At 38.3% G+C, this 25,654-nt stretch overlaps 1 protein-coding gene across 10 annotated transcripts in view; it reads left to right on the top strand.

Moving 5' to 3' along the window:
* The window catches only part of FAM118B (family with sequence similarity 118 member B), a 49,768-nt gene that overhangs the window by 15,141 nt on the left and 8,973 nt on the right, over positions 1–25,654 (top strand). For 4 of the 10 annotated variants that reach the window (XM_080815621.1, XM_080815623.1, XM_080815617.1 and 1 more), the window contains 4 exons: positions 2,946–3,011; positions 8,292–8,384; positions 12,983–13,235; positions 23,349–23,576. In XM_080815621.1, coding sequence (XP_080671747.1) covers positions 8,299–8,384; positions 12,983–13,235; positions 23,349–23,576 — 567 coding nt within the window. In that variant the 5' untranslated portion in view covers positions 2,946–3,011; positions 8,292–8,298. Of the gene's footprint in view, positions 1–2,945; positions 3,105–8,291; positions 8,385–12,982; positions 13,236–23,348; positions 23,577–25,654 lie in introns of all 10 variants that reach the window. The other 6 variants (XM_080815624.1, XM_080815625.1, XM_080815619.1 and 3 more) reach the window with 2 other exon arrangements.

The raw sequence follows: 25,654 nt of genomic DNA, 5'->3' as shown, positions 1-25,654 counted from the left end.
GCATGGAATGTCTTTCCATTTTTTTGCATCATCTTGAAGTCCTTTCATCAGCATTAAATAGTTTTCAGAGTACAGGTCTTTCACCTCTTTGGTTAAGTTTATTCCTGGGTATTTTAATTTTTGGTACAGTTTGTAAATGGGATTGTTTTCTTATATGCAGATTTGTTTTTTGTTTTTGTTTTTGTTTTAATTTTATTTATTTATTTGACAGACAGAGATCACAAGTAGGCAGAGAGTCAGGCAGAGACAGAGAGAGGGGGAAGCAGGCTCCCCACTGAGCAGAGAGCCCGATGCGGAGCTCAATCCCAGGAGTCTGGGATCATGACTTAAGCCAAAGGCAGAGGCTTTAACCCACTGAGCCACCCAGGCGCCCCTGCAGATTTTTGATAAATACAGTATACCACTATAAATGTATTTTCTCTTCCTTGTGATTTTCTTAACATTTTATTTTCTCTAGCTTACTTTGTTATAAGAATATAGTACATAATACATATAACATAGAAAATATGTGTTAAGTAACCATTTATGTTCGTAGTAGGGCTTATGTCAACAGTGGTTTGGGGAGTCAAAAGTTATATGTGAATTTTCAACTTTGTGAAGGGGGTTGTGCCCCTAACTCCCACATTGTTCAAGGATCAGCTGTACTTTCTTCTTGCTGAAAAAAAGGGAAATGGTATGTGTTCATAGTACTGCCAGTTAGAAGCGGTTTTTAAAAAAATTTGCAGGGCTTTTTCTCTTCTTCTTCCAGATAGGATTGCATATGAATCACCCCAAAATTTAGTAGTCTACCCTCTTCTTTTTTTTTTTTTAAGGGAAAAGACTGCCACAGTTTTTAAGGCTCTAAAAAAGCCACATTTTTTAAGTTCCATTGCCACTTTTTTTTTTTTTTTTTTAAGATTTATTTATCTGTTGGAGTGTGTGTGCTGTTGGGAAGTGCAGAGGGAGAGGGAGAGAGAGAGAATCCCAAGAAGACTCTGTGTGGAGTGCAGAGCCCGGTGTGGAGTGCAGAGCCCGACGTGGAGCTCGATCCCGGGACCACAAGATCACTACCTGAGCCAAAGTCAGACACTTAACCGACTGAGCCACCTAGGCACCCCTCCATTGCCCTTCTAAGTGGGAAATTTAAGAACCTAACGTTTAGTAGATATTACAGCTGTTATATGACAAGATCAGAAGATATTTAATATGGGTGTGCCTGGGTGGCTCAGTTGGTTAAGCGTCTGCCTTCAGGTCAGGTCATGATCTCTGGGATGGAGCCCTGCATCACGCTCCCTGCTCAGTGGAAAGTCTGCTTTTCCCTGTCACTCTGCCCCTACCTCCCGGCTTGTGCGTGTGCTCTCTCACTCTCTCAAATAAATAAATAAAATCTTTATTAAAAAAAGAAATTGAATACACTCACAACAAGTTTATGGTATTCTGGTAACTGAGTTTTAAACATAATTAAGAACCTAAGATGGGTATCTATTCAATTATTTTTTATCTGTTTATGCACTTGAGCATGAACTTGAAAGTAATGAATAAATTGGACTTGAGTGATTTCTCTTTGCTTATCTTAATGACGGACATGTTATTTTCCTTTTAGTTAACTCTTAGGAATAATTGTAGAACAAATCTACTTTATATCTTATATTCTGTCCTTGGTTTTGCTGTTTAATGGGGTTGGATTCCATGGCCAGTGTTGTAGGGACCTCTGAGGTGTTTCACCTCAGGTTGACCATGAATTCAGTTAATCACTGTTAACATTCAGGTAAACTTAGGGTTTTTTTTTTTTTAATTTTTTTATTTTAATAAACATATAATGTATTTTTATCCCCAGGGGTACAGGTCTGTGAATCATCAGGTTCACACATTTCACAGCACTCATCATAGCCCATACCCTCCCCAATGTCCATTTCCCCACCACCCTCTCCTGTCCCCCCTCCCCCCCCGCAACCCTCAGTCTGTTTCTTGAGATTGAGTCTTTTATGGTTTGTCTCCCTCCCAATCCCATCTTTTCATTTTTTCTTTTCCTACCTCCCCCCAACCCCCCCTGCCTTGCATCTCCACTTCCTCATATCAAAGAGATCATATGATAGTTGTCTTTCTCCAATTGACTTATTTCGCTAAGCATGATACCCTCTAGTTCCATCCACGTCGTCGCAAATGTTAAGATTTCATGTCTTTTGATGGCTGCATAGTATTCCATTGTGTATATATACCACATCTTCTTTATCCATTCATCTGTTGATGGACATCTAGGCTCTTTCCACAGTTTGGCTATTGTGGACATTGCTGCTATAAACATTCGGGTGCACGTGCCCCTTTGGAGCACCACGTTTGTATCTTTAGGATATATACCCAGGAGTGCAATTGCTGGGTCATAGGTAAACTTAGGGTTTTTAATCATAACATTTGCCAAGCTTTATGTTGTCAAAATATAATTTTTTTCTAAATTGTCAAATTCAGTACTGTTTGAAGTCAGAAATCCTCAAGAAAGTAAAAAGGGGGGAAGTTAGGTGGGATATTCTGTTTTTTGTTTTTGGTTTTTTTTTTTAATTCTTAATAAACATTTTTATTTTTGTTGCTACAGAAAAGTCTTCCCTTCTTTAAGGTTGTTCAGATTTTAACTCAGAGAGAGATCCTCTATAATGATGAGATCTTCTGGGATGCCCAAACTTGGATGAATCTGCATTTGTATGCAGCAGTATTGTGTGTGCTCTTTTGGTCGGAAAAGGAGGCCCTTGACAGTATTTGCCATACATAACCCACGCTGTCTTTAGAGGAGGGATTTAGTTTTCAGAGATTGCCTAGAACATAAAATCTTGCCCTTGAAGATTTATTTAATCTCATTTTCAGTGAGTACCCTTTGCCATTTGCGATGAAATTGTGTGATTGTATTATTTGATACATGGAAGATATTTTATTAAAAAGTCTCCTTCCTTAGCAACGTGTGTCATTGTTTTCAGGATATACCTTCTCAGAAGCTTCACAGGAGGGAGAGCAGTGACAAGGAAGTTACCATTCTTTGCACGGTAAAATCATCAACTTCAGTCACCAGCTTCTAATTCAAATGAAATTTTAATTTGGATGTGTTACTGTTCCTTCTTGAAACAGTTTTGTTCCCAGTACGTGATATGCTACTTTGGTTTTATAATTGAAAAGACCATGAAAACATGAAATATATACGTGAATATATACATGAAATATATATATATATATATGAAATACAAATATATACATGAAAACATCTGAGCTCTTTTTCCTGGAATATCAACATGGTTGATCTTGGGACTTGAATTAAAAGATTTTCTAGGGGTGCGTGGGTGGCTCAGTTGGTGGAGCGTCTGTCTGCCTTCGGCTCAGGTCATGATCCCGGAGTCTTGGGATTGAGTCCTGCGTCAGAGTCCTTGCTCAGCGGGGAGTCTGCCTCTCCCTCTGCCTATCTTTCTTTCTCTCTCTCTCTCTGACAAATAAATAAAATCTTTAAAAAAGACTTTCTAGAATTTGGGGCAAACCTCTCATTCTTTAAAGTCTTTCAGAAACCTACCTCTAATGAGGTTGTTCATATACTCCTCCTATATGGGTCAGTGTTTTGGTGGTAAAATACCAAGAGTAAGTAGTATCAGTCTGACATTTTATCAGTGACTACGTTACAGCACATTTTCGGGAAGTAAGTGTGATGCAGATCTTATCTGACAGAACGCAGAGGATGTCAGGCACATACAATTTAGATATGGAAGTAAGAGCAAACTGAGTTAAGCAGAGGTAGAGGAAATGCTTCAAGAATGGGTACACAGGAATCCTGCCCTAGCGCGTGTAAATGTAATTCCTATATATCAGTTTTGTCTGTGTGTGTGTTAGAAGGAAAAAAATGGAAAATTTGTTTTATACACTGATAAGAAAGGGTGCAGTCTGCATTATAGAACTGAATTCACCAGTGACCTGAGTAAAACATTTGATTTGTTAATTGTCAACAAGCTGGTTGAGTACGCTTTTGTAGGACTTTACACTGGATATCTCTTCCTCTCTCCCTCCCCCATAGTTGTTGAAAACCAGATGTGTTGGAATTAGTCCAAAAGCCACAACTAGAGGGATTTGGTTTCTTCCAAGTTGGAGGATGACTATCTTTTTCCCTTAAAAAATGAAGTTAACCCTTTTATGTGTTTGTGCTAGAGAAATAAGCCAGTCTTCATTCTAGTCACGGTCTTATTTTTTTTAAAAACGTGTTAAGTACATTATGATACCATTTTGGATTTTATTTTATCTTTTTAAAAATTTTATTTCTTTATTTGAGAGAAAGAGCAGAGACAGAGCACAAGCAGGGGGAGGGGCAGAGGGAGAGAGAAGGAGACTCCCTGCTGAGCAGGGAGCCCTGATGCTGGGCTTGTTCCCAGGCAGGACCCTAGGATCATGACCTGAGCCAAAGGCAGACCTTAACTGACTAAGCCACCCAGGTACCACCCTTTTATTTAATTATTTATTTTTAAAATAGAATGGGGAAAAGCATGCTGTAAATACAACTGATCTTTTAAGGCGAGAAAAGTACCACTTCCTCAAGCTAGTCATTTGTAAATCTTTTATTTCTAGGCAAAAATGTCATCATTAGAACTTTTCTCTCCTTTTGATTTATTCCGTCGACCCATAAACCAAGATGTATTCTGAGTTCCTTCTGGCCTGCCAGTTGTTTGTGCTGAATACCACACACTGGAAGCACAGGAAGAGACCTTACTCTGATTCTTGAACTAGAAAAGGAGCCAAATTTTGCTATCATTGCACCACCAAGATGCTAGGAAAGCAAGAGCTACTGTGATTTGCTAAATGTTTTCAAATCCACAAGTCTGCTGGTTTTTATGAATTTAATTTCAGTCTCCTAACCACCTCCTTTCTTCTTGTCCCTTTTCCATGTTTCTTAATGGATTTCCCCCAAAACACTTGCCTTGATTTTTCCCTTTCATTCACCAGATGGAAGCATTCTATTTCCTGCCAAGCTGACAGGTTTCAAAGTGTAAGTGTCCTTTCTTATATGCAGACTTGGGCCTTACAAAATTTAATGAGGTTGCTGTTACTTTTCTTATCATTTACCAAATATCTGACTTTTATTTTGCTGAGCTCTCTTGCTTGGTCTTGAAGGATTTTTTGGTGGCTTTAGCAGTAATTGTAGTAATAAAGATACCACCACAGGTGATTGCCTTTGTCTTCTTGTGGCAGAAAAGCTTTTCCCACCTCTGCTGTACATAGCAAGTCCCACTGAAATGAAAAGCTCAAATAGTGATCACATAAAGAAGTTAATGTGTGAACTAGTTGATACATGTTAGGAATTCTTTATAATAGATTTTCATAATCGGTGTGGAAGCTTTTTATAAGTAACTGCATGTTGTTTAGGGTAAACACTAAAATGGATTTCTTTCTTTTCTGAAACAGTACTCTGGAAGAAATAAGATATGGTTTATGCTTTGATGCCACTGGGTGTATATGTGAGATTGTAGTGTATGAGGCATCCTTTAGCCTAAAGGAAAGATGTTATCGTGTTACAAAACAGGATGTGTATAAAATGAAATATAATGTGACAATAGTGAATTTCTTCTCATTCAGTTCCTAAATAAGAGGACTCAAAATATTCCAGTAACAACTTGTTAGGAGCTGTCGGCCATATTTAATTCTCTTAAGTTACATAGAATGAGTGGACCTTCAGAATAGTTGACTCTGTAAAGAAAAAAAAAGAAAGAAAGCTTAGTATTCAGGTGTAAACATCAAGAATTTATCATCTATTAGAATCCAGCAAAAGTGGCCTAGCATATTTTCCAGGAGAGAATGATAGGACCGGTCTAGGTAGATTAGTGGTAGTAGGGGATATGTACCGAACACAGCACTTGTCACCAGAAAAAGCTGTTTCGTTTAGCTTCTCATTTTAACCGGGTGCCATGATTCCATCAGCAGAGCGCCGGGTCACGGAGCAGCTGTCAAGCATTACACAGAATTATTTTGAGTAAATCTTTCTGGAATGTGGGATCTTCCTTTTTTGATAGTTTTGGCCGGCAAATTAAAAACAAATGAACATCAAGGTGAGATGCTACTACTTGGAGAGTGTTTTTAGGTTGTAATAAATAGAATGGTTCAGACCATGGTCTTGGGGGCAGACCACCTTGGTTTGAATTATGCTATCCAGCCTTCCTATCCTTGTTTTCTTATCCCTGAAATAGGGTAATCATGGTATTTCATAAGCTTATAAGGATTGTATTAGTTAATATTTGTAAATAGTGTTTGGCATCTGGTAAACACTATCTAACAGTTGGTTGAAACTGCTTTAGTAGCTGAACTGAGCACTGAATTCTAAAGATGTCTGTCTTCACAACTTAATAAACATTGTTACTTCCCTTTTTACTTTTCTTTAATCTTTCTTAATACAGAGTATTTTTTGCATGGGTTTAATTTGTTCAGATCCATGGCCTTTTAGAACCGTGTTTAAGGAAAGAGCATGAGCATACACACTTTTCATTGTGTATTTTTAAAAACTATCCCCAAGCAAATGGGTCATTGCACATAACATAGAAGTAGCTGCTCTCCTACACTGCTTCTCCAATCTGGAGCACAGACTGGACTTGAGAGTAGAAAATGACTTCCATAAACTAAAACTTAATGGAAATATTTTATTGGTGATTAACTCTTAGCAAACTGGGATGGTATTGACTGTAACATATAGCAGATGGTATGCCTGCTGTGTTAAATGTCCCACATTTAACAAAGTTAGCTGGGTTGTAGAAAAATCACTGCATTTTATTTGGATGTCTCCTTGTTGCCTCATCATGAGAATTTCCTGAAGATTCTGGAGATTCTGGTTCAGCAATTTGAGTTTAGAGCCTGAAAATACATACTGTCTTTTAAGCTAATTAATAGACCTTATTTTTAAGAACACGTACATTTAGCAGGCATTTCCAATGATTATTAAGGCACAGCTTACTGGTGACACGTCTTCTCTGAGACCCAACTTTCTCACCAACAGAATCAAAGATGTGACTAGAACAATGGCCTACTTCCTAACTCACTTTATGATTTTGAGATTCCTATATTCCTAATGATTATAATACCAACGAATTCCATTATGTGTGAAGCAATATGGGGTAAGGAACTGAGCCATCTATTTACCAGAAAAATTAATTCAGCAAACTTTAGAAAATGTTTACATAAAGAAAAATCTTTCCATAAAATAGTAAACTTGAAATAATTCGTAGTAATTCAGTTATTTCTAAAGATTTGTTTATTTATTTAAAGAGAGGAGGTGTGTGGGGTGAGGGGCAAGGGGAGAGAATCCTCAAGCAGACCCCTTGCTCAGCTTAGAGCCCGACACAGGGCTCGATCGCGTGACCCATGAGATCAAGACCCTGAGCTCACAACCTGAGCTGAAACCGTCAGATGCTTAACTCACTGAGCCCCCCACACGCCCCTGGGTTATTTCTAAACATTGACGATGAAACAGTAATAAAACATCCACAACTCTGGTACTCTTGTATTATCTTTTTTTGGATTGTATGTACACACTATTTAAAATATTGCTGTTTTAGAATTAATGGTCCTTAGGTTTAGCAAATTTACTAAAATTTTGTGTGGTTAAAACTTCTCATTATAATTTTCACTCTAATCCATGGTAATTCTCTTACTTTTGCTAGTTATCCCATCATCTGAACATAATTGGTCCTTCTTCATGCATCTTTGATAATACCTTCCCCGTTTATCACCGAGTCTCAGAGTCCAGTGTGTTCAGCTAGGGAGACATGCCTCACTGCCTGTGAGGACATAGTTGTTCAGCAATAAGGAGTGTCTAACAATCAGCAAGTTAGTATTGATTGTTCTATTCTTGACTCGGTGATTTCTTTAGTTGATAGTAAATGGATAATTGGGGTCTATTAGCGCACTTATCCATGGATTGTTTTTATTCCCTATGTCTGCCCAAGCCAGTCTCAGGGGAGAATAGCAGGTATTTCTTGGGCTCCACAAAGTCGTGCCCAATAATTGGTATGAATTGACATTGATTTTTGTTTTGTTTTGGGAAGAAGGGGGTGGGGGGAACCTTTAGGAACAGAAACAAGATGATAGTATGGAGTACCAAAGTCATAATTTCAAGGTTAATTTCTTTCAGATGAATTTAATTCTTTAAGTTAGAGATGCTCATTAATTAATGAATCTCTGTAGAGCAGGGAGTACCTCTAGAACACCTTTAGGGTATACATCTCATTAAAACTGTTTAACGTGTGTGCTATTTTAAATGGTATATATTACAGATCTAATTGTGGTCTGTGGTGTTTAATCTATTTTAGAAACTGGATGGCTTCTACAGGGAGCCAGGCCTCTGATATAGACAAGATTCTTGGATTCTTCAGTGATGGCGCACCCCCCACCAAAAAGCCCAGGTAAACAAGGGAAGGGAATCGAGGAACATTTAGTAAATTGCCGTTAATGGTAGATGACAAAAAATAACAAACAGACTTGCCCAAAACCCAGTTGTTTTCACAAATTAATATTGACCTTCATATAAAAATCATTTTTATTTTGGCTTTAACTTTTATTTTTAAAAAGGTCATAAATGTACATAATTTCTAAGTCAGTACTTCAAAGCTTTTAATGCCTTGTCCCTCTCCAGAGATAATCACTTTCAACTTTTTTATCTGTTTCTTCTAATACTTGGATCCATATTTTTAAATGCTGTCTATTTACTACTATTTTTTAGTGTTTTGGTTTTATCTATCTTCCAGCTAATGAAGATGAGGATTAGTCTTGCTCTCCTGGAGCCTCTCCACACATGTTGCCCCCACCGTACACACACATCAAACACTCTTTCCACATTAACCTGGTGTTTTATATCACAATGTTTGGTTGTCAGTTTTCTAATAGTTACATATATGACTGTATTAATAGTATTTATAGCTGAGCCTAACAGTGGTTTGATTATACTTTCTTGTTCATTTTTTCCACCAAGTTATTCTCTCTCTTTTTTTTTTTTTGTTTGCTTTTTTATGTACCTATCAGCTTATCTTCAAACTCGTTGACAGAAAAAAAAATCTTTTAGATATGCTGACACTCATCAGTAATTTGCTAGTTTACATTGTTTCATGGATTTTTTCCCTTCCGTTTTCCTTCCGGACTGGCCTCCGCTCTGGACTGTCGTTCTCCAGACCTGCTGCATTGCTGATGGTTTGCCGTTTTCCTTTCCCGTGACCCCCAGAATTCCTTTTACATCTCTCCTGTTTTGGATCCTCTCTTTCCTGGATATTGTCTTGCCCTTTTTTGGTGTGTGGTCCTTCATTTTGCTGAAAAATACTCTCATCATGCACCCTTAGTAAGGATTCACAGGAGAAGAGTTTTTGGAGACATTTGAAGAATGTCCTTATTATATTTGTTCATTTGTTTGATGATTTGGCTGAGTGTAGAATTTTAGGTAGGAAATCATTTTCCTTAGAATTATGAAATTATTACTCATCCTCTGCCAGCAGCTGTGTGTTCCTGCCAAAATAATGAGTCTTTGCTGATTCCCAGTCCTTTGTGTTACAGGACCTCTTCTTTTCTCATTGGAGGCAGAATAGTTATTTTATTCTCAACAACCTGAAATTTCACAGTGATGTACCTTCATATGGGTCTAGATACCAGGTGGCCTTTTCCAAGTTGGCTACTGATAATTCACTTCGGAAAATTTTTTTCTTATTTGATAATTCCCTTCACAGTTTTTTCTGTATTGTGCCTTTGTAGTAGAACTCTTGGTATTTGGATGTTGGACCTTCTGCAGTAAGACTCTGTCATTTTCTTTTTTTCTTTTTTTCTTTTTTTAAGAGAGAAAAAAAGAGTGTATGTGAGCTTGGGGTGGGGGCGAGAGAGAGAGAATCTTTTTTTTTTTAACGATTTTATTTATTTGACAGAGGGTGGGTGGGGAGTGGCAGGCAGAGAGAGAAAGAAACGGGCTCCCTGAGGAGCAGAGAGCCCGACGTGGGGCTCGATCCCGGGAGCCTGGGATCATGACCTGAGCCGAAGACAGACCTTAACCAACTGAGCCACCCAGGCGTTCTGAGAGAGTGAGAATCTTAAGCAGACTCCATGCCCAACACAGAGCCCAACAATGGGGCCCTTGAGATCATGACCTGAGCCGAAATCAAGTCGGACACAACCGACTGAGCCACCCATGTGCCCCAAGACTCTAGTTTTCTATTGCTTTTTTTATCATTATATTTTCTCAGAGATTTCCTGTTTTCTTCTAATGTTACACATTTTTTATTCATGACATTCTTAATTTCCAAGAAATCTATTTGTTTGCCCACCCCTTTTTATAGTATTTTGTTCATTTTTCATATAGGCCTTTGTTTTTAAATCTATATAAGATACTGTTTTCTTTTCCAATTTTCTTCTTCCTGTATTGTCACTTCTTTCCTGCAGATTCCTTTCTTTTTTTTTTTTTTTTTTGGTTAAGATTTTATTCCTTTATTTAATGAAGAGAGACACAGCAAGAGAGGGAGCACAAGCAGGGGGAGTGGGAGAGGGAGAAGCACACTTCCTGCTGAGTGAGGAGCTCAGATGCTGGGCTCAATCTCAGGACTGTGGATCATGACCTGAGCCAAAGACAGCTGCTTAACTAAGGCTGAGCCACCCAGGTGCCCCCAGCAGATTCCTTTCTATCTGCTAGTTTGTTTAGGTGTAACTCTCGCACTGGGGGCTTTGTTCAAGTGTAAGGTGACCTTTCTTTGTCTGCTCACATTTAAGAGAAGACACTAAAAAGCCAGTTGGAGAATCTTTGTGTGCATAAGGGACTTGGTCACTGATGGGCTTCACCGTGGGTGTCAGCCATGGGACAGGTTCTGTAACTGAGGAATCCCAACCCATCAGAATGTGTGGGTCTTTTCTCTCGTGCTGGCCATTTCCCCAAAAAAGGATGCCTGGATGGGGCATAGGGTGCAGGTATAAGGTTGACTGCCATTGTCTGAGAGTCTTCCTCTGGGAGAAGGATGCAGGGGAGTCTTATATTTCATATATTGACTTTTACTTAATTCCCTTTCCCAAGCCGTGTACAGTGTTCTCAGATACAGAACCCTCTGGTTCAGCCTCTCTGGAAAGCAGGCCTCTGGTCATAGAGTTCTAACTGCTTCTAATATGGCCTTGCAATGAATTCTGTTTTGGCCCCACCTGCTCCTCTACCTTCAGATTTGTTTGAACACTCCCAAAGTTCTATAGAGGGAATCATCTCTTACTGTACAACTCCTAAAATTTTGTTGGCCTGTGTTGTCTGCTGTCATCTTTCCCTATTTTGAGTTTTATGAATTTATGCCTTCTAAAAAAATTAGTTACTTAGTGGTTTTAGGAAGAATCAGAAATGAAACACAACTGCTGATTTTTTCCTTTTTAACTAGAAATTTTAAATTAGGCAAATTACACCCTAAACCTATAATGGAAGAGGTAAAAAAAATTTCAAATAATACAGTCCAATCAAGTGAAAAGTAAAAATCCTTATTCTCCCCAATCCCCACAGTTAACCACTATTTAAAGTTCTTATGAATCCCTCTAGAAATTTTCCGTGAGTATATATTTGTGTATATTTCCATATCTTGATTGCCTTGAACTGAAACTCATTTTCGTCATTTGCTTCTGATATCTATTATCAGTCTTTTCCAGTAGACTAAACTTTTGAGATTAGGGACTTCATTTTATTCATAGAAACATCACTAATGGGATGCCTGGGTGGCTCAGTTGGTTAAGCCGCTGCCTTTGGCTCAGGTCATGATCCCAGGGTCCTGGGAACGAGTCCCACATCGGGCTCCTTGCTCAGCAAGGACCCTGCTTATCGCTCTGCCTGCTTGTGGGCGCTCACTCATGCGCGCTCTCTCTCTCTCTCTCTGACAAGTAATTAAATAAATAAGATCTTTGAAAAAAAAAAAAAAAGAAAGAAAGATCACTATGGTAGCATAGTGTCCGGTACTTGGTAAGTTTTTCATATTTGTTGAATGACCAAGTGCTGGAGTTGGAAATAGGGAAGGCAGTTGTAAGGTTTGTTTCCCCAAAACAGGTTTCCCAAGGCTTAAAGTACCATTTCTTATGTTATGCCAAAATGCAAATCCTTTTTCTATTATTTTGACAAAAAATTGAGAAAGGCAGTTTCTTGGAAAACACCTGCCATCAGCAAAAATTAAAGTGAGTAAATATATTTCAAACATATTTTAATGTAGTATCCAGACTGAAGTGTGGGGGGTGGGGTGGAGTGGGGTATGGAGAACCAAAACACAAAACTTGTGTCTGTACTTCTCTTCAAGACAGAACTCCGTGCTTGTCATGGTAAGAAAGGAATGTTTTCCACTTCTTGTCGTATCTGTTGAATAGTTATAGCTTTGTTTACTTAGGTAACGTGAAGCTCCCGTGTTTTCAGAATTCTGTTAGCTACTTTTTTTTTCTTCCTTTTTTTTTCCTTTTTGCCTTGCAGATAGAAATCTAGAACAAAATGGAATTGAAATGTGTTCCCATACTTGATGGTCTCATTCTCAGTTTTAGTCATGCGCAATTTTATCGTACTAGTGTTTACAAAATTGAGCTTAACTTTGGCTTTCTTTCATCTCTTGTTTTATATCTCTCAACAATAGGAATTTAATTTGTATGGATTTCTTTTCTCTCTGGAATCCATGTTTTTTGAAATTTAATGTTGGTTTGAAATATGATTTAGTTAGCAGAACTCAGCTGGGCTGTAATTTAATTGGATCTTTTCCTACTGTTAGTGGGTTTTCTTAGATTGAAAGAACTATGAGGGAGAAAATTGTTTTTAAGATTGCCTCTTAGGATTCCTGAAATAGGTTTTTCAGCAAGCCCTGGCACAATATTCTGGTCTTTTTGCTTAAGATACTCAGGAGAGGTATCAGAAACTGTTAAATCCTCTTTGCAACTATGAAAGTGATAGCTGAAAACCATGATTTTCAACAGCCTTTCCAGGTGCCTCCTATCTGTTGGACATTCCCAATCCTCTTCATTTGGTTGACTTTTTCAGGAAGCTGCTTCCAAGCTTAAAAACGAAGAAGCCTCGGGAACTTGTGCTGGTGATTGGAACAGGCATTAGTGCTGCGGTGGCACCTCAGGTTCCAGCCCTGAAGTCCTGGAAGGGGTTGATTCAGGCCTTACTGGATGCCGCCATTGATTTTGATCTTCTAGAAGATGAGGAGAGCAGAAAATTTCAGAAATGTCTCCATGAAGACAAAAACCTTGTCCATGTTGCCCATGACCTTATCCAGAAACTCTCTCCTGTGAGTATCCTCCTGTGTATCTTGGCATTATTTCCTGGAACTGTGACACATGCGCTGAATGTAACAAGGATATTCATTGCAAGCTTATAGATTTTGGAGAGGGGGTGGGCAGATGGAGAGAGAGAGAAAGAATCTTAAGCAGGCTCCACACCCAGAGTAGAGTAAGAAGGAGGGCTCGATCTCACAACCCCGAGATCATGACCCAAGCTGAAATCCAGAGTCTAGAGGCTTAACCAGTTAAGCCGCCCAGGTGCCCCTTTAGCTTATAGATTTGCATAACTCTTGGCTCTTCCACAAAAGGTCTGCTTATGGACCCTATTCAGGGTAGTTATCTTGATGCGTGCGTGTGTGTGTGTGTCTGTCTGTCTGTCTGTGTGTGTCTGTGAGATGGTGGCAGTAATGATGTTGAGGTCTTTACAAAAATGAGACCACTATCCCATTATTGCTGTGTTTTGAATTTATTTTTTCTCTGCTCATTACTGTGATAGTGGCATTCCCTGCCATCCATGCCTTTTAGGGAACCCCAGAAAGATTAGAGATCATTCTTACCCCTTGTGGGTTAAGCAACACCATTTCTTTAAATGTTCCTTTTAAAGGCAATCACTCAGAATATTTATAAGGAATTTTGTCTTGTTTTATGAAATTGAGTTGGATACCAGTTCATGAATAATAAGGACCTCCTTGTTTGCACTATCTTCAAAATGCCTTCAAAAATCAGAATTCATTTAAGATATATTTAGAAATAATAGAGTAGCCAAATCATGTTCTAAATCTTAATAAATCACATATTTTTGAAAAAAAAAAAAACTCTTGTTATAAAGTAAATTTTTTTAAAAGATTTTATTTATTTGACAGAGATCACAAGTAGGCTGAGAGGCAGGCAGAGGGGGAGAGGGGGCAGCAAGCTCCCTGCTGAGCTGAGAGCCTGATGCAGGACTCGATCCCAGGACCCTGAGATCATGACCTGGGCTGAAGGCAGAGGCTTAACCCACTGAGCCTCCCAGGTGCCCCTTATAAAGTAAATTATTAGTGTTGATTCCCACACCCTCTTCCCAGGCCCTTGGGTGTATAGGAAAGAAGTGTCATTAAAAGTTAGCCTAAAAGAGAGCCATTTAAAAGTAATTTCCTCTTGGTTCGTGACTCATTTCAGAAACTTAGTACCTGTTACTTCCTCTTCTCATTTCTTTGTCCTTAATTGTGATAAATTGTTACTAATCTAGAATAGTGTAAATAATTAGTAAGCTTTAAAGAGTTCATAGGACCTCTGTCTCACACCATACACAAAATTAATTCAAAATGGATTAAAGACCTAAATATAAGAACTTAAAACTATAAAACTCCTAGAAGAAAACAGATTTACAGCTTCATGACTTTGGACCTGGCAGCAGTTTTTTTTAAACATGACACCAAAAGCACAAGTAACAAAAGAAACAATAGAGACACTGCACCTTACCAAACATAAAAGCTCTTGGGCTCAAAGAGCGCTTTCAAAAAAGTAAAAAGTCAGCCCCCCCTCCACAGAGAACAGGAGAAAATATTAGCAATTCATATATCTCCTAAGGGTGTAGTATCCAGAATAAAGAACTATTATAGCTTAACAATAAAAAGGCAAATAATTCAAAGGATTTGAATTGACATGGTTCCATGTGCCAGTAAGCACATGTAAAGCTGTGGAGCATCTTTTCATGTAGTAGTCATTAGAAAAATCCACATCAAAACCACTTGAGGTATACTTCACATGCACCAAGATGGCTAGACTCAGAAGGTCAATTAAATGTTGGTAAGGCTGTAGAGAAACTGAATCCCTCATCCACTGCTGGGATTGCGAAATGGTGCAGACAATGCGAAACACAGTCTAGCAGTTCCTCAAACAATTAAATATAGAGTTACCATCTGACCCAACAGTTCTGCTTCTAGATAGACACTAGAGAAGTGAAAACATATGTCCATACAGAAACTTAGACACAAATGTCGGTAGCAGTATTCATAATAGACACAAGGTAGAAATAACCCAGATGTCCATCTACTGCCAAGTGGATAAACAAAATGCGGCACATTCATACAATGGAATACTACTTGCCAATTAAAGGGAATTCAGTACTGATAACATGCTGCAGTTTGAATGACCCTTAGTGTAATGGAAGCCAGTCACAAAAGACCACATATTAGATGGCTGCATTCATGCAGAATGTTCAGAATAAGGAAATCTGTTAGAGACAGAAAGTCGATTAGTAGTTGGCAAGGACTAGAGCACAGATGGAGGGCAGCCGGGTGATATTTAAAGGCTACGTGGTTTCTTTTGATATGATGACATGTTCTAAAATTGACTGTGGTGACAGTTGCGGTATCTGTGAATCTATAAATAATCATTGAATTTACACTTCAAATAGGTGAATTGTATGTTATGAGAATTGTATGTCAGTAGAGTTGTTAAAGGTAAAAGGATAGAAAACGTGTAATTCAAATACTAATCAATAGAAAGTGAGAGTGGCTGTATTAATATCTGATAAAGCACACTTGAGAGCAAAGAGGAAAGAAAACTTTTTTAATGTCTTAAAAAATACAAAATTGTTGTTGTATAAAAAGGTAATTAAAGAGTACGTAGCCAAAAAATTTAAAGGAAAAGTATTACGGAAGTGTGTCAGCCAGTTAATTAATAAAAATGATATCTTTTTTGGGGGGAAAAAAAGCTCATGAGTACTGTGTTAGACTAGGAAGACTGGTCTGTGGATGAAGACGTTCTCTTTCAGACTAGGATGTACAGTGTTGTCATGCCACTCTCTTGTCTTGGCTGTAACCTTCACTCATCCATCACAGTGGTCTCCTGAGAACAGAAAGCGTGATTTTACTAGTTGGGTGAATTGTGATTGAAAGTAATGAGAAGTTTTGAAGTCAGTGTCAGTAAGTGTATACCCAACAAACGTCAAACTGGGGTCACTAATTATCTTTGGATGAAAATTTATTATTAACCTTAAAATGTAGTTGTGGGTTAGTGTCAGTTGCAGTAGAGGAAAAATTTTCAAACTTTTTGGTCTCAAGACTCCTTTATATACTCTTAAAAATTATTGAGAAACTCAAGCAGCTTTTGTTTCTGTAGAGTATATCTGTCAATATTCACTATTAAAAATTGAGAAATGTTTAAAATATTTACTTAACAGTACCAATAAGCCTATCACATGTAAATGTAATTAACATGTTTGTAGAAAATAATTACAGTTTCCAAAAATGAAAAATTAAGAGAATAGTATTGTTTCACACTTTAAAAAATCTTTTTAATATCTGGCTTAATAGAAGACAACTGCATTCTCCTATCTGCTGTATATACTGTGTGTTGTTTTGGTTTAAGTATATGGAAAAAGTCAGGTCTCACAGGTGTGTAGCTGGCAAAGAAAGAAGTATTTTAATAGTCTTTTTAGATACTTATAGATATTCACTGTTGATACTACACTAAAAACTCAGTTAAGTGGTAGCTTCCTTCCTTAAGATTAATAGCAGTATGGAATCTGAAATCACATCCCTATTAATGGTAATATGGAATCTGAACTTTTCCTATTCTGTTGCATTAAAATCCATGATCCATTTTGCACTTAGAATAAATCTTTCACCCATGCATGATTTTGTAACATCATGCATCTGTCATTTAGAAAATCTTGGTTCACTGAGTTACATATATCCTCTAGATATTGACACATTTCACTACACAGCTCAGAAATTACGTTCATTAATAACACCACCAGTCTCATCACATAAGTATTTGGAGGTTGTCAAGCTCATGGTGGCAGATTAGGGTTTTCTAAAATTCTGGTTTGTCAGTTCTAAAATGTGTTTGGAACCAGAATAGACCCCAAATAGCCAAAGTAATGTTAAAAAAGAAAACCAAAGCTGGAGGCATCACAATTCCGAACTTCAAGCTCTATTATAAAGCTGTATTCATCAAGACAGTATGGTATTGGCACAAAAACAGACACATAGACCAACAGAACAGAATAGAGAGCCCAGAAATGGACCCTCAACTCTTTGGCCAACTAATCTTTGACAAAGCAGGAAAGAATGTCCAATGGAAAAAAGACAGTCTCTTCAACAAATGATGTTGGGAAAATTGGACAGCCACATGCAGAAAAATGAAACTGAACCATTTCCTTATGCCACACAAAAAAATAAACTCAAAATGGGTGAAAGACTTAAATGTGAGACAGGAATCCATCAAAATCCTAGAAGACAACACAGGCAGCAACTTTTATGACCTTGGCCACAGCAACTTCTTGTTAGACACTTCTCCAAGGGCACAGGAAACAAAACCAAAAATGAACCATTGGGACTTCATCAGGATAAAAATTTTTTTTTTTGCACAGCAAAGGAAACAGTCAACAAAGCTAGAATGCAACCTACAGAATGGGAGAAGATATTCACAAATGACATATCAGATACAGGGCTAGTACCCAAAATCTATAAACTCAGCACCCAAAAAAGAAAAAATATAGTCACGAAATGAGCAAGAAGACATGAACAGACATTTCTCCAAAGAAGACATTCAGATGACTAACAGCAGGCACATGAAAAAATGCTCAACATCACGCAGCATCGGGGAGATACAAATCAAAACCACAATGAGATAACACCTCACACCAGTCAGGATGGCTATAAAATTAACAAGTCAGGAAACAACAGGTGTCAGTGAAGATATAGAGAAAGGGGAACCCTCCTACACTGTTGGTGGGAATGCAAACTGGTGCAGCCACTCTGGGAAACAGTATGGAGGTTCCTCAGAAAGTTAAAAATAGAGCTTCCCTACAACCCAGCAATCTCACTACTGGGTATTTATACAAATGAAACAAAAACAGTGATTCAAAGGGGCACGTGCACACTGGTGTTTATAGCAGCAATGTCCACAATAGCCAAAACATGGAAAGAACCCAGATGTCCCTGGACAGATGGATGAATAAAGAAGATACATAATATATATAATGCTATCCATCAGAAAGAATGAAATCTTGCCATTTGCAATGATGTGGATGGGGCAGGAGGGTATAATGCTAAGTGAACTAAGTCAGAAAGACAAATGCCATGTGATTTCACTTATATACGGAATTTCAGAAACAAAACAGCTGAACATAGGAGAAGGGAAGGAAAAATAAGATTAAAAACAGAGAGGGAGACAAACTATAAGAGACTCTTAACTCTAGGGAAAAAAACTGAGCGTTGCTGGAGGGGAGGGAGTAATGGGGTGATGGACATTAAGGAGGGCACTTGATGGAATGAGCCCTGGGTATTACATGCAACTGATAAATCACTAAATTCAACCCCTGAAACTAATACTACCCTATATGTTAACTAAATTGATTTTAAATAATTTTTTTTTTTAATTTCTGGTTTTTGCTTGAAAGCTCCACTTTTGTCATAGGCAACCATAACAGCAGTCCTCAGTTGTTTCCCTCAAAATGGCAGGCTCACTTCATTCGTTTTTTCAAAAATGCCTGAGAATGTCCAACTCTGAATGACTAGTTTATCATTTGTTCAAGTAAAAATAATGGTTGATGAAAAAACAGATAATTGAGCTTACAGTTCAGTCACACAAATGTTTTGCCCGGAGACAGCCATCATACTTCGGGCTGCAGCAGAAGTGCTCTGTGCACATTTCCTCTTTCTTCATACAGACTTTTAAAAGGAAAGGTCAAGATTTAATACAATTAATAATTTTTACTGCTTCATTAACATTTTTAAGTGAAACTAGGATTTTTTTTCTAAATCTTTGGTCACGAAGAATGCAGTGATTACAGGCACAGCTGAGTTCTACTGCTCAGTTCTACTGAGTTCTACTGTCTTGATTCACACTAAGTCACCAGCAGTTTTACCCACAATTGCTTTTGTACCATTGGTGCACATATCGGCACAGTTTAAAAGACAGAAATTACCTTAATATTATTATGAAAATAATTTTACTTTGCAAACTCCTTAAAGAATCTTAGAGATCCACAGGGACCATGGGCCATGTTTTGAAACTTACTTTATTTATTTTTTTGAAGATTTTATTTATTTATTTGACACAGAGATCACAAGTAGGCGGGGGGGGGGGGGGGGGGGGAAGCAGGCTCCCTGCTGAGCAGAGAGTCCATAGCGGGGCTTGATCCCAGGACCCTGAGATCGTGACCTGAGCCAAAGGCATAGGCTTAACCCACTGAGCCAACCAGGCACCCCAAAACCCACTTTAATAGAGGATACGTAAGAAAAAAAGTACAGGCAAACCAAAGGCTTAAAAAAAAAAGGACACACGTTTAGGGAGATGTGAACACTGAGTATTTGATAATAAGGAATTAATATTATTTCTTTTTTCTTTTAGGTGTGATAGGTGTTATTGCAGTTATGTTTTGTTTTATATGTAAGGGGGGGGCTTTGGGAAATTGTTGAAGTAGCTGCATGAAATACAATGCTTGGGAACTGCTTCAGAAAAATTCTGTTCAAGGGGAGAGCATGGCAGGGGTATAGTGGAGGGGAATTTAGGTTTTAAATAAGATTGGTCATGTGTGATAATGGTTGAAACTGGATGATGGGTGTACAGTGGGGCTTATATTCTTTTTACTTTACATATGTTTGAAATGGTCTTTTTTTTTTAAGATTTTATTTATTTAGGGGTGCCTGGGTGGCTCAGTGGGTTAAAGCCTCTGCCTTCCGCTCAGGTCATGATCCCAGGGTCCTGGGATTGAGCCCTGCATCGGGCTCTCTGCTCGGCAAGGAGCCTGCTTCCCTTCCTCTCTCTCTCTCTGCCTGCCTCTCTGTCTACTTGTAATCTCTGTCAAATAAATAAAATCTTTTTTAAAAAAGTAAAAAAAAAGATTTTATTTATTTATTTGATAGAGAGATAGCACAAGTAGGCAGAGCAGCAGGCAGAGGGAGAGGGAGAAGCAGACTCCCTGCTGAGCAGGGAGCCCTATGTGGGGCTTGATCCCAGGACCCTGGGATCATGACCTGAGCCAGAGGCAGCCACTCAACTGACTGAGCCACCCAGGTGCCCATGAAATTATCTTTTTTTTTTTTTTTTTAAAGAATGTAACAGCAGTAATATGGCAGGTTAATTCAATAGGCCCATCTACTGAGCCAATTTTTTATGCTAGGGAGGTGATATTGTGCATTCAGTACAGAGAACTTGGGTTTCAGAATCAGACTCTGCCATTTAAATGCACTGGGACTTTGGGAAAATTCACTTCTCAGAATCTATTTTTGCATCTGTAAAACTGGGCTAATACTACTTAACTCATGAAGAGTAAGTTAGACAATGTATATGAAGTGTTTGGCACCTAATAAGTACACTATGAATGTCAGTAACCTTGGTGAGAAAGAGTCAGGATTTTGTTTTTACTGTATCTGGGATCAGAAAAATGAGAGTTAAGGGTAGAAGGAACTCAAGTACCATTGGTTTCATTTCGCTGTTTTAAGTGAATACGAAAACGTCCATAAAATTGTGTGGGAGTTTGGCATTTCCTTTTGACTATGGAACCTCCTTGTTTGTTTTCATTCCTTTGTCTTTGCTTAGGCTACTGGTGGGAAATTTAGTTCTAGGGTCACATACTTCAAGAGAAAGAAATGTTCATTTTAAGTCTGAGGAAATAAATAAAAGAAATAAAGAAATAAAATTTTTTAAAAAATCTGAGGAAATCAGCACAGCTACAGAAAGCCTCTTCCTCTCTGTGTCGATACGCAAGATGTAGGAACTTAAAGAAATAGAACTAAGAGATAGTTAGCTCAAATAAGTGACTTAGAACATTTATTCCCGGGCTTTTAACCTTTTGTATTTCTTTCCTTACAAGCAAGAAAATAGCCCACACCCATAATTACCCGTCTGTATACACAGGTATTTTTATCTGTGTGTGTAATGATTAAACTGGCGCTGGAATATGGGGTTGTACTAACTGTATGAATCAGAGTACAAAATGAAGATATAAAACACAACAGGGAAGTTCTTAAAATCACCATAGTTTTTATTTAATTTTAAGCTTAGTTTTGCTTTTTTGAATAGATATTATGCATGCACCTTGCAGAAATCAAAATGAGGTAAAAAGGTTTACGTACATTGCAACATCTCATTCCCACCATGTCTTTGTCTGCCTCCTCTTCCCAAACTCACCCTCCCCGATAAGTCACCACTCTTACTAACTTTTTGAGTATCCTTTCAGTGTTCCTTTTTCGCAAAACAAGCAAATAGAACTAGATTTATTCTATCTCACTACCTCTTCCATCCCCCATGTCAAAAGGTAGCACTCTAAATGTACTGTTCGGTATCTTGTTTATTTTACTTAATAGTATATCCTGGAGATCTTTCCATACTGGCCTCCTTTATGGGTTCTTGGCCATCTCAGTTTCCTACACACAGATTGCATGGCTTGTTTCCAGTCCTTTATTATTACAGATAACAGAGCAGTGCTAACCTTGTGTATGTCATTTCATTTGTTTGTAGTATATCTGTGGGATATATTCCCAGAGGTGGGATTGCAAGACTGTAGGGTAAATGGGTTGTGATTTTAGTAGATACTAAAGGGGCATCATATTTTTTATATAGTTCATGCATGTGTGAAATTCATTAAGTATGGTTGTAAATTTTTCACTGTTTCTGATCGGATTGTTCAAGTCGCAGTTGAAAAGCATGCCCCACATTCTTAGCCACATAAATATGAGCTATACCATCTGTCTAGCACCAGAAGAGACTCTGAGCCCACTGACAACAGCGTATCATGAGAATCCTGTCTAATGGTAGATGTTGCATGGACTAGTGATTGACAGACCAGATAAACTTCAGGGCGTGTCACCACCTTTGCTTTGTGGTTTTAGTTTCACCTCTGTGCTCTAGTTTTCCAATGTTTAAATATTTATCATTTCTTTTAGTTGATAGGTATAATTTAAAGACTGGATAATTTTATAAAGTTCTTTAAAAAATTAGGAAAAGAATTTGCAAATGGAAGTGTATTTTATGAGTCTGCTTACATGGTTCCATGGAAACAGATCTTTCTCTGAGCATTGAGCTATTAGGAGACACAAAACCAGGAAGGTAGGGGGACTAATTTGAGGAAAAACGAAAGGAGCTCAAACACCTACGTTATAGCAGCTGAGTACAGTTACTTGGAGTTTGGGAGATACTGGGGCCTTTATGAACTGATTCTTGCTCTGATACTATCTAACGTCCTGATATTTGCAGGAACAAGATAGGGATTAGACATTTGTTATAGCACGTTAAGTAGTTACGTTCCTTTTGAAATTCCTGTGTCCCTGGGCTCACTTCATCTTTTAAGTTATAAAGCCACCTTCCTACCTGAGGTTTGTATTCTATTTCCTCATTAGTCATCGAGATATTTACATATACTCAGAATGAAACTGGGAAAGCCCTTATTCAGGTAAACCATATGTAAAGAAGGAGGAAGGGCACCTAGGTGGCTCAGTTGGTTGATCGCCTGCCGTAAGCACAGGTCATGATCTCCGGGTCCTGGGATTAAGCCCCTGCATTGGGCTCCCTGCTCAGCAGGGAGTCTGCTTCACCCTCTCTCTCTAACCCTCCCTTCTGCTCATGTGCGTGTGTTATCTCTTTCTCTCGCTCTCTAATGAGTAAGTTTTTTTAAAAAATCTTAAAAGGTATAAATAAATTTTTTAAAAAACAAAGGAGAAGGTCTTCTTAGAACTGATTAATGTTTGGTATTTTTAAAAACAGTTGCAAAATGCAGATTTATGGTAACCTTTGTTATATTCTATTTTTCCCAGCATACCTGTAAACAAATTCCTGAATTATGCTAAGGGGAAAAAGTAGGCAGGGATAAGATAAGCCATTTTTCCTAAATCCATAAACATCTTGACCATGGCCATTTTCTTCAATCTATAAAAATGTTTGTTTAGAGAATTTATGCTTATTTGCATATGATGTAATAGTACTGATCACTTACTAAGTGTTAGGCATTGTGCTAAGCACATGGCATGTTTCCTGTTTTTCTTAGTATAACTTTCTGAGGTAGACAATATTTTATCCTTATTTTTAAGTACACAGTATTCTTCAAAAATTTGCTGTATTATTGTAATTAAAACAAGTGACCGACAAAACACATGGAATTAATTTTTCTCTTTCTAATCCCTCCCCAGCGAACTAGTAATGTTCGATCCACATTTTTCAAGGACTGTTTATATGAAGTATTTGATGATTTGGAGTCAAAGATGGAAGATTCTGGAAAACAGCTTCTTCAGTCAGTTCTTCACCTGATGGAAAATGGAGCCCTGGTATTAACTACAAATTTTGATAATCTCCTGGAACTGTATGCAGCAGATCAGGGAAAACAACTCGAATCCCTTGACCTTACTGATGAGAAAAAGGTAACAAGTAAAGGATTGGTCTCTTCTTCAGGCTAGTGGGTTGTATCTTCATCAGAAAAACTGTTTTCTAGTTGGTATATTATACGCTGCTGGTATTTATGTTGAGGTAGAAAGGAAGATTCTTGTCCCTAGTTGGATTTTTATTTTTTCGTTTTTGAGAAAAATCAATACAGAGTAAAATGCACAGCTCTGAGAAGTATTCAGGTCTGTGAGTTTTGACAATTTCACGCAATTTCAAAGCAAGGTTATAGGAAGCCATTTAAACTGTAAGATCTTTTTAACATTTGCTAATATCAGATGAGCGCAGTACTGATTTAGAGTTCTTTCTTAGGATATATTCTTCTTGGCTTCTATAAGAAATGTGTGAAAACTACTTTTTGATGTCTGAAGAGCAACTTTCAAGCCAAGTGATAGCTGGGCTGAAGTTGATGTTCAGTGGAAACCTCAGGAGAGTTGTGTTTTGTTTTGTTTTGTTTTGTTTTAATACAGCCCATGCTATAGTTAATTACCATATTACCATAATACTGAATTATAGATGTTGGTCTATGTCAACTAACAAGATAAGGCTTTTTTATTAGAATGGTCATCTGAGTTTGTAATTTGAACTTCCGCACCAGTAGGAGATTCTGTAGATGGACTTCCATTTACTTAATTGATGAAATACAGTGAAGCCATGAAAAGGAAAATATTTCCATTACCATAATCAGAGATGATGATTGAAGAAGGAAGAAAGAAAAAACAGGTTATAAAATGCTACCAAGTCTCATTTGTCCTGCTTTGTATTTTGCAATTTTCCTTCTCCACTTTGTTTTCCAAGGAACCTGCCTTTGTGTCTGACTTAGAACCCAGATAAATAGAGTTTGGATAGAAAACTGATTCACTCGCTGATATTTATTGTCTCTGATATTTATTGTACTGTCTCTGCCGGAGCGGCAGCTACAATGCCATTCTTCTGATTTGGCTGAGCTTGCGGTCAGGTTTTAAAAAGAAATCAAATGTAAACAAATGGTGCTGTGAAGGCCGGTTGGCTCTGGCTGGCATGTTTCCCACCTGCTACCTGTGTGCTTGGTATGGTCAGCTCCTTCTTCACCTGTAAGTCTCTGACGTTTTTTGAAGGGGCCTGTCCTTATTTTTTTTACCCATTTCTTTCATGGCACTTTACTATAACTTTCAGTTTTTATCTTGGTTTGTTTTCTCGCTGTTTGTCCCATGGAAACAGCACCTCCATTTGCACAGATACCCTGTCAGCCCTTACCCTGACGTCTAACATAGTACTTGGCACGTAGCAGGTGCTCAGTAAATACTTCTTGAATTCATAGATGATTGAACGAAATTTAAAAATTAATGGCAAGAAACAGCTTCTCTAATGTTCCTGATATAATCTCCTGGGATTATGACCAGCAACAGAAGCATAAGGGCCTTTTCAAAATAAGGGGTTTCTCTCAGACTTGGCTCTTTCCCCTTGCATTTTCATCCTGGAAGGTTTGCTTTGTGGTTTTAGTCCACAAGAGGGCAGTATTGAAATCGAGTGCATTAATGCCCTTGACTGGTGGTGAGATTGCAACCTGGTGTTACTCAACGTTCAGCATTTCTGTGCCTCTTCACTAACCCAAACCTGATTTCTCTAGAATGATATGAGAATGAGATTATGCTTTCTCAAGTCCTTGAGGAAATGGAACGGTGACATCCAGGTGGCTCTCGTTACCATTGTCATCTAAGTGATTGTTTTTCACTGGTAGCCTTTTAGGTAACTCAGGGGACAAAGTTGCTTATCCACTGCACAAAAAAAACCACCCGGAAATTTTGGGGCTTCAAACATTTTATTTGCACCTGATATCGTGAGTGAGCATTTGAGCTGGGCTCAGAACCGGGGCAGTCGTGCTGGTTTTGCTGGTTACCCACGTGGCTGCTGCAGTCACGAGATGGCTTGGCCCAGGCGGGGTTGCTGTCAGATGGCCCTGCTCCCATGTCTGCCGGTGTGGGCATTTGGCTGGGCCACGTATCTCTAGGAGGCTAGCTGAGGCTTCTTATGTGATGGTGCCGGCTTCCAGAAGCCGCAAAAGAGAAATGAAATTTGT

This window comes from Martes martes (assembly GCF_963455335.1).
Source record: "Martes martes genome assembly, chromosome: 10".
In the NCBI taxonomy this organism is placed as follows: domain Eukaryota; kingdom Metazoa; phylum Chordata; class Mammalia; order Carnivora; family Mustelidae; genus Martes; species Martes martes.
This window is presented reverse-complemented; position numbering and strand designations above follow the sequence as displayed.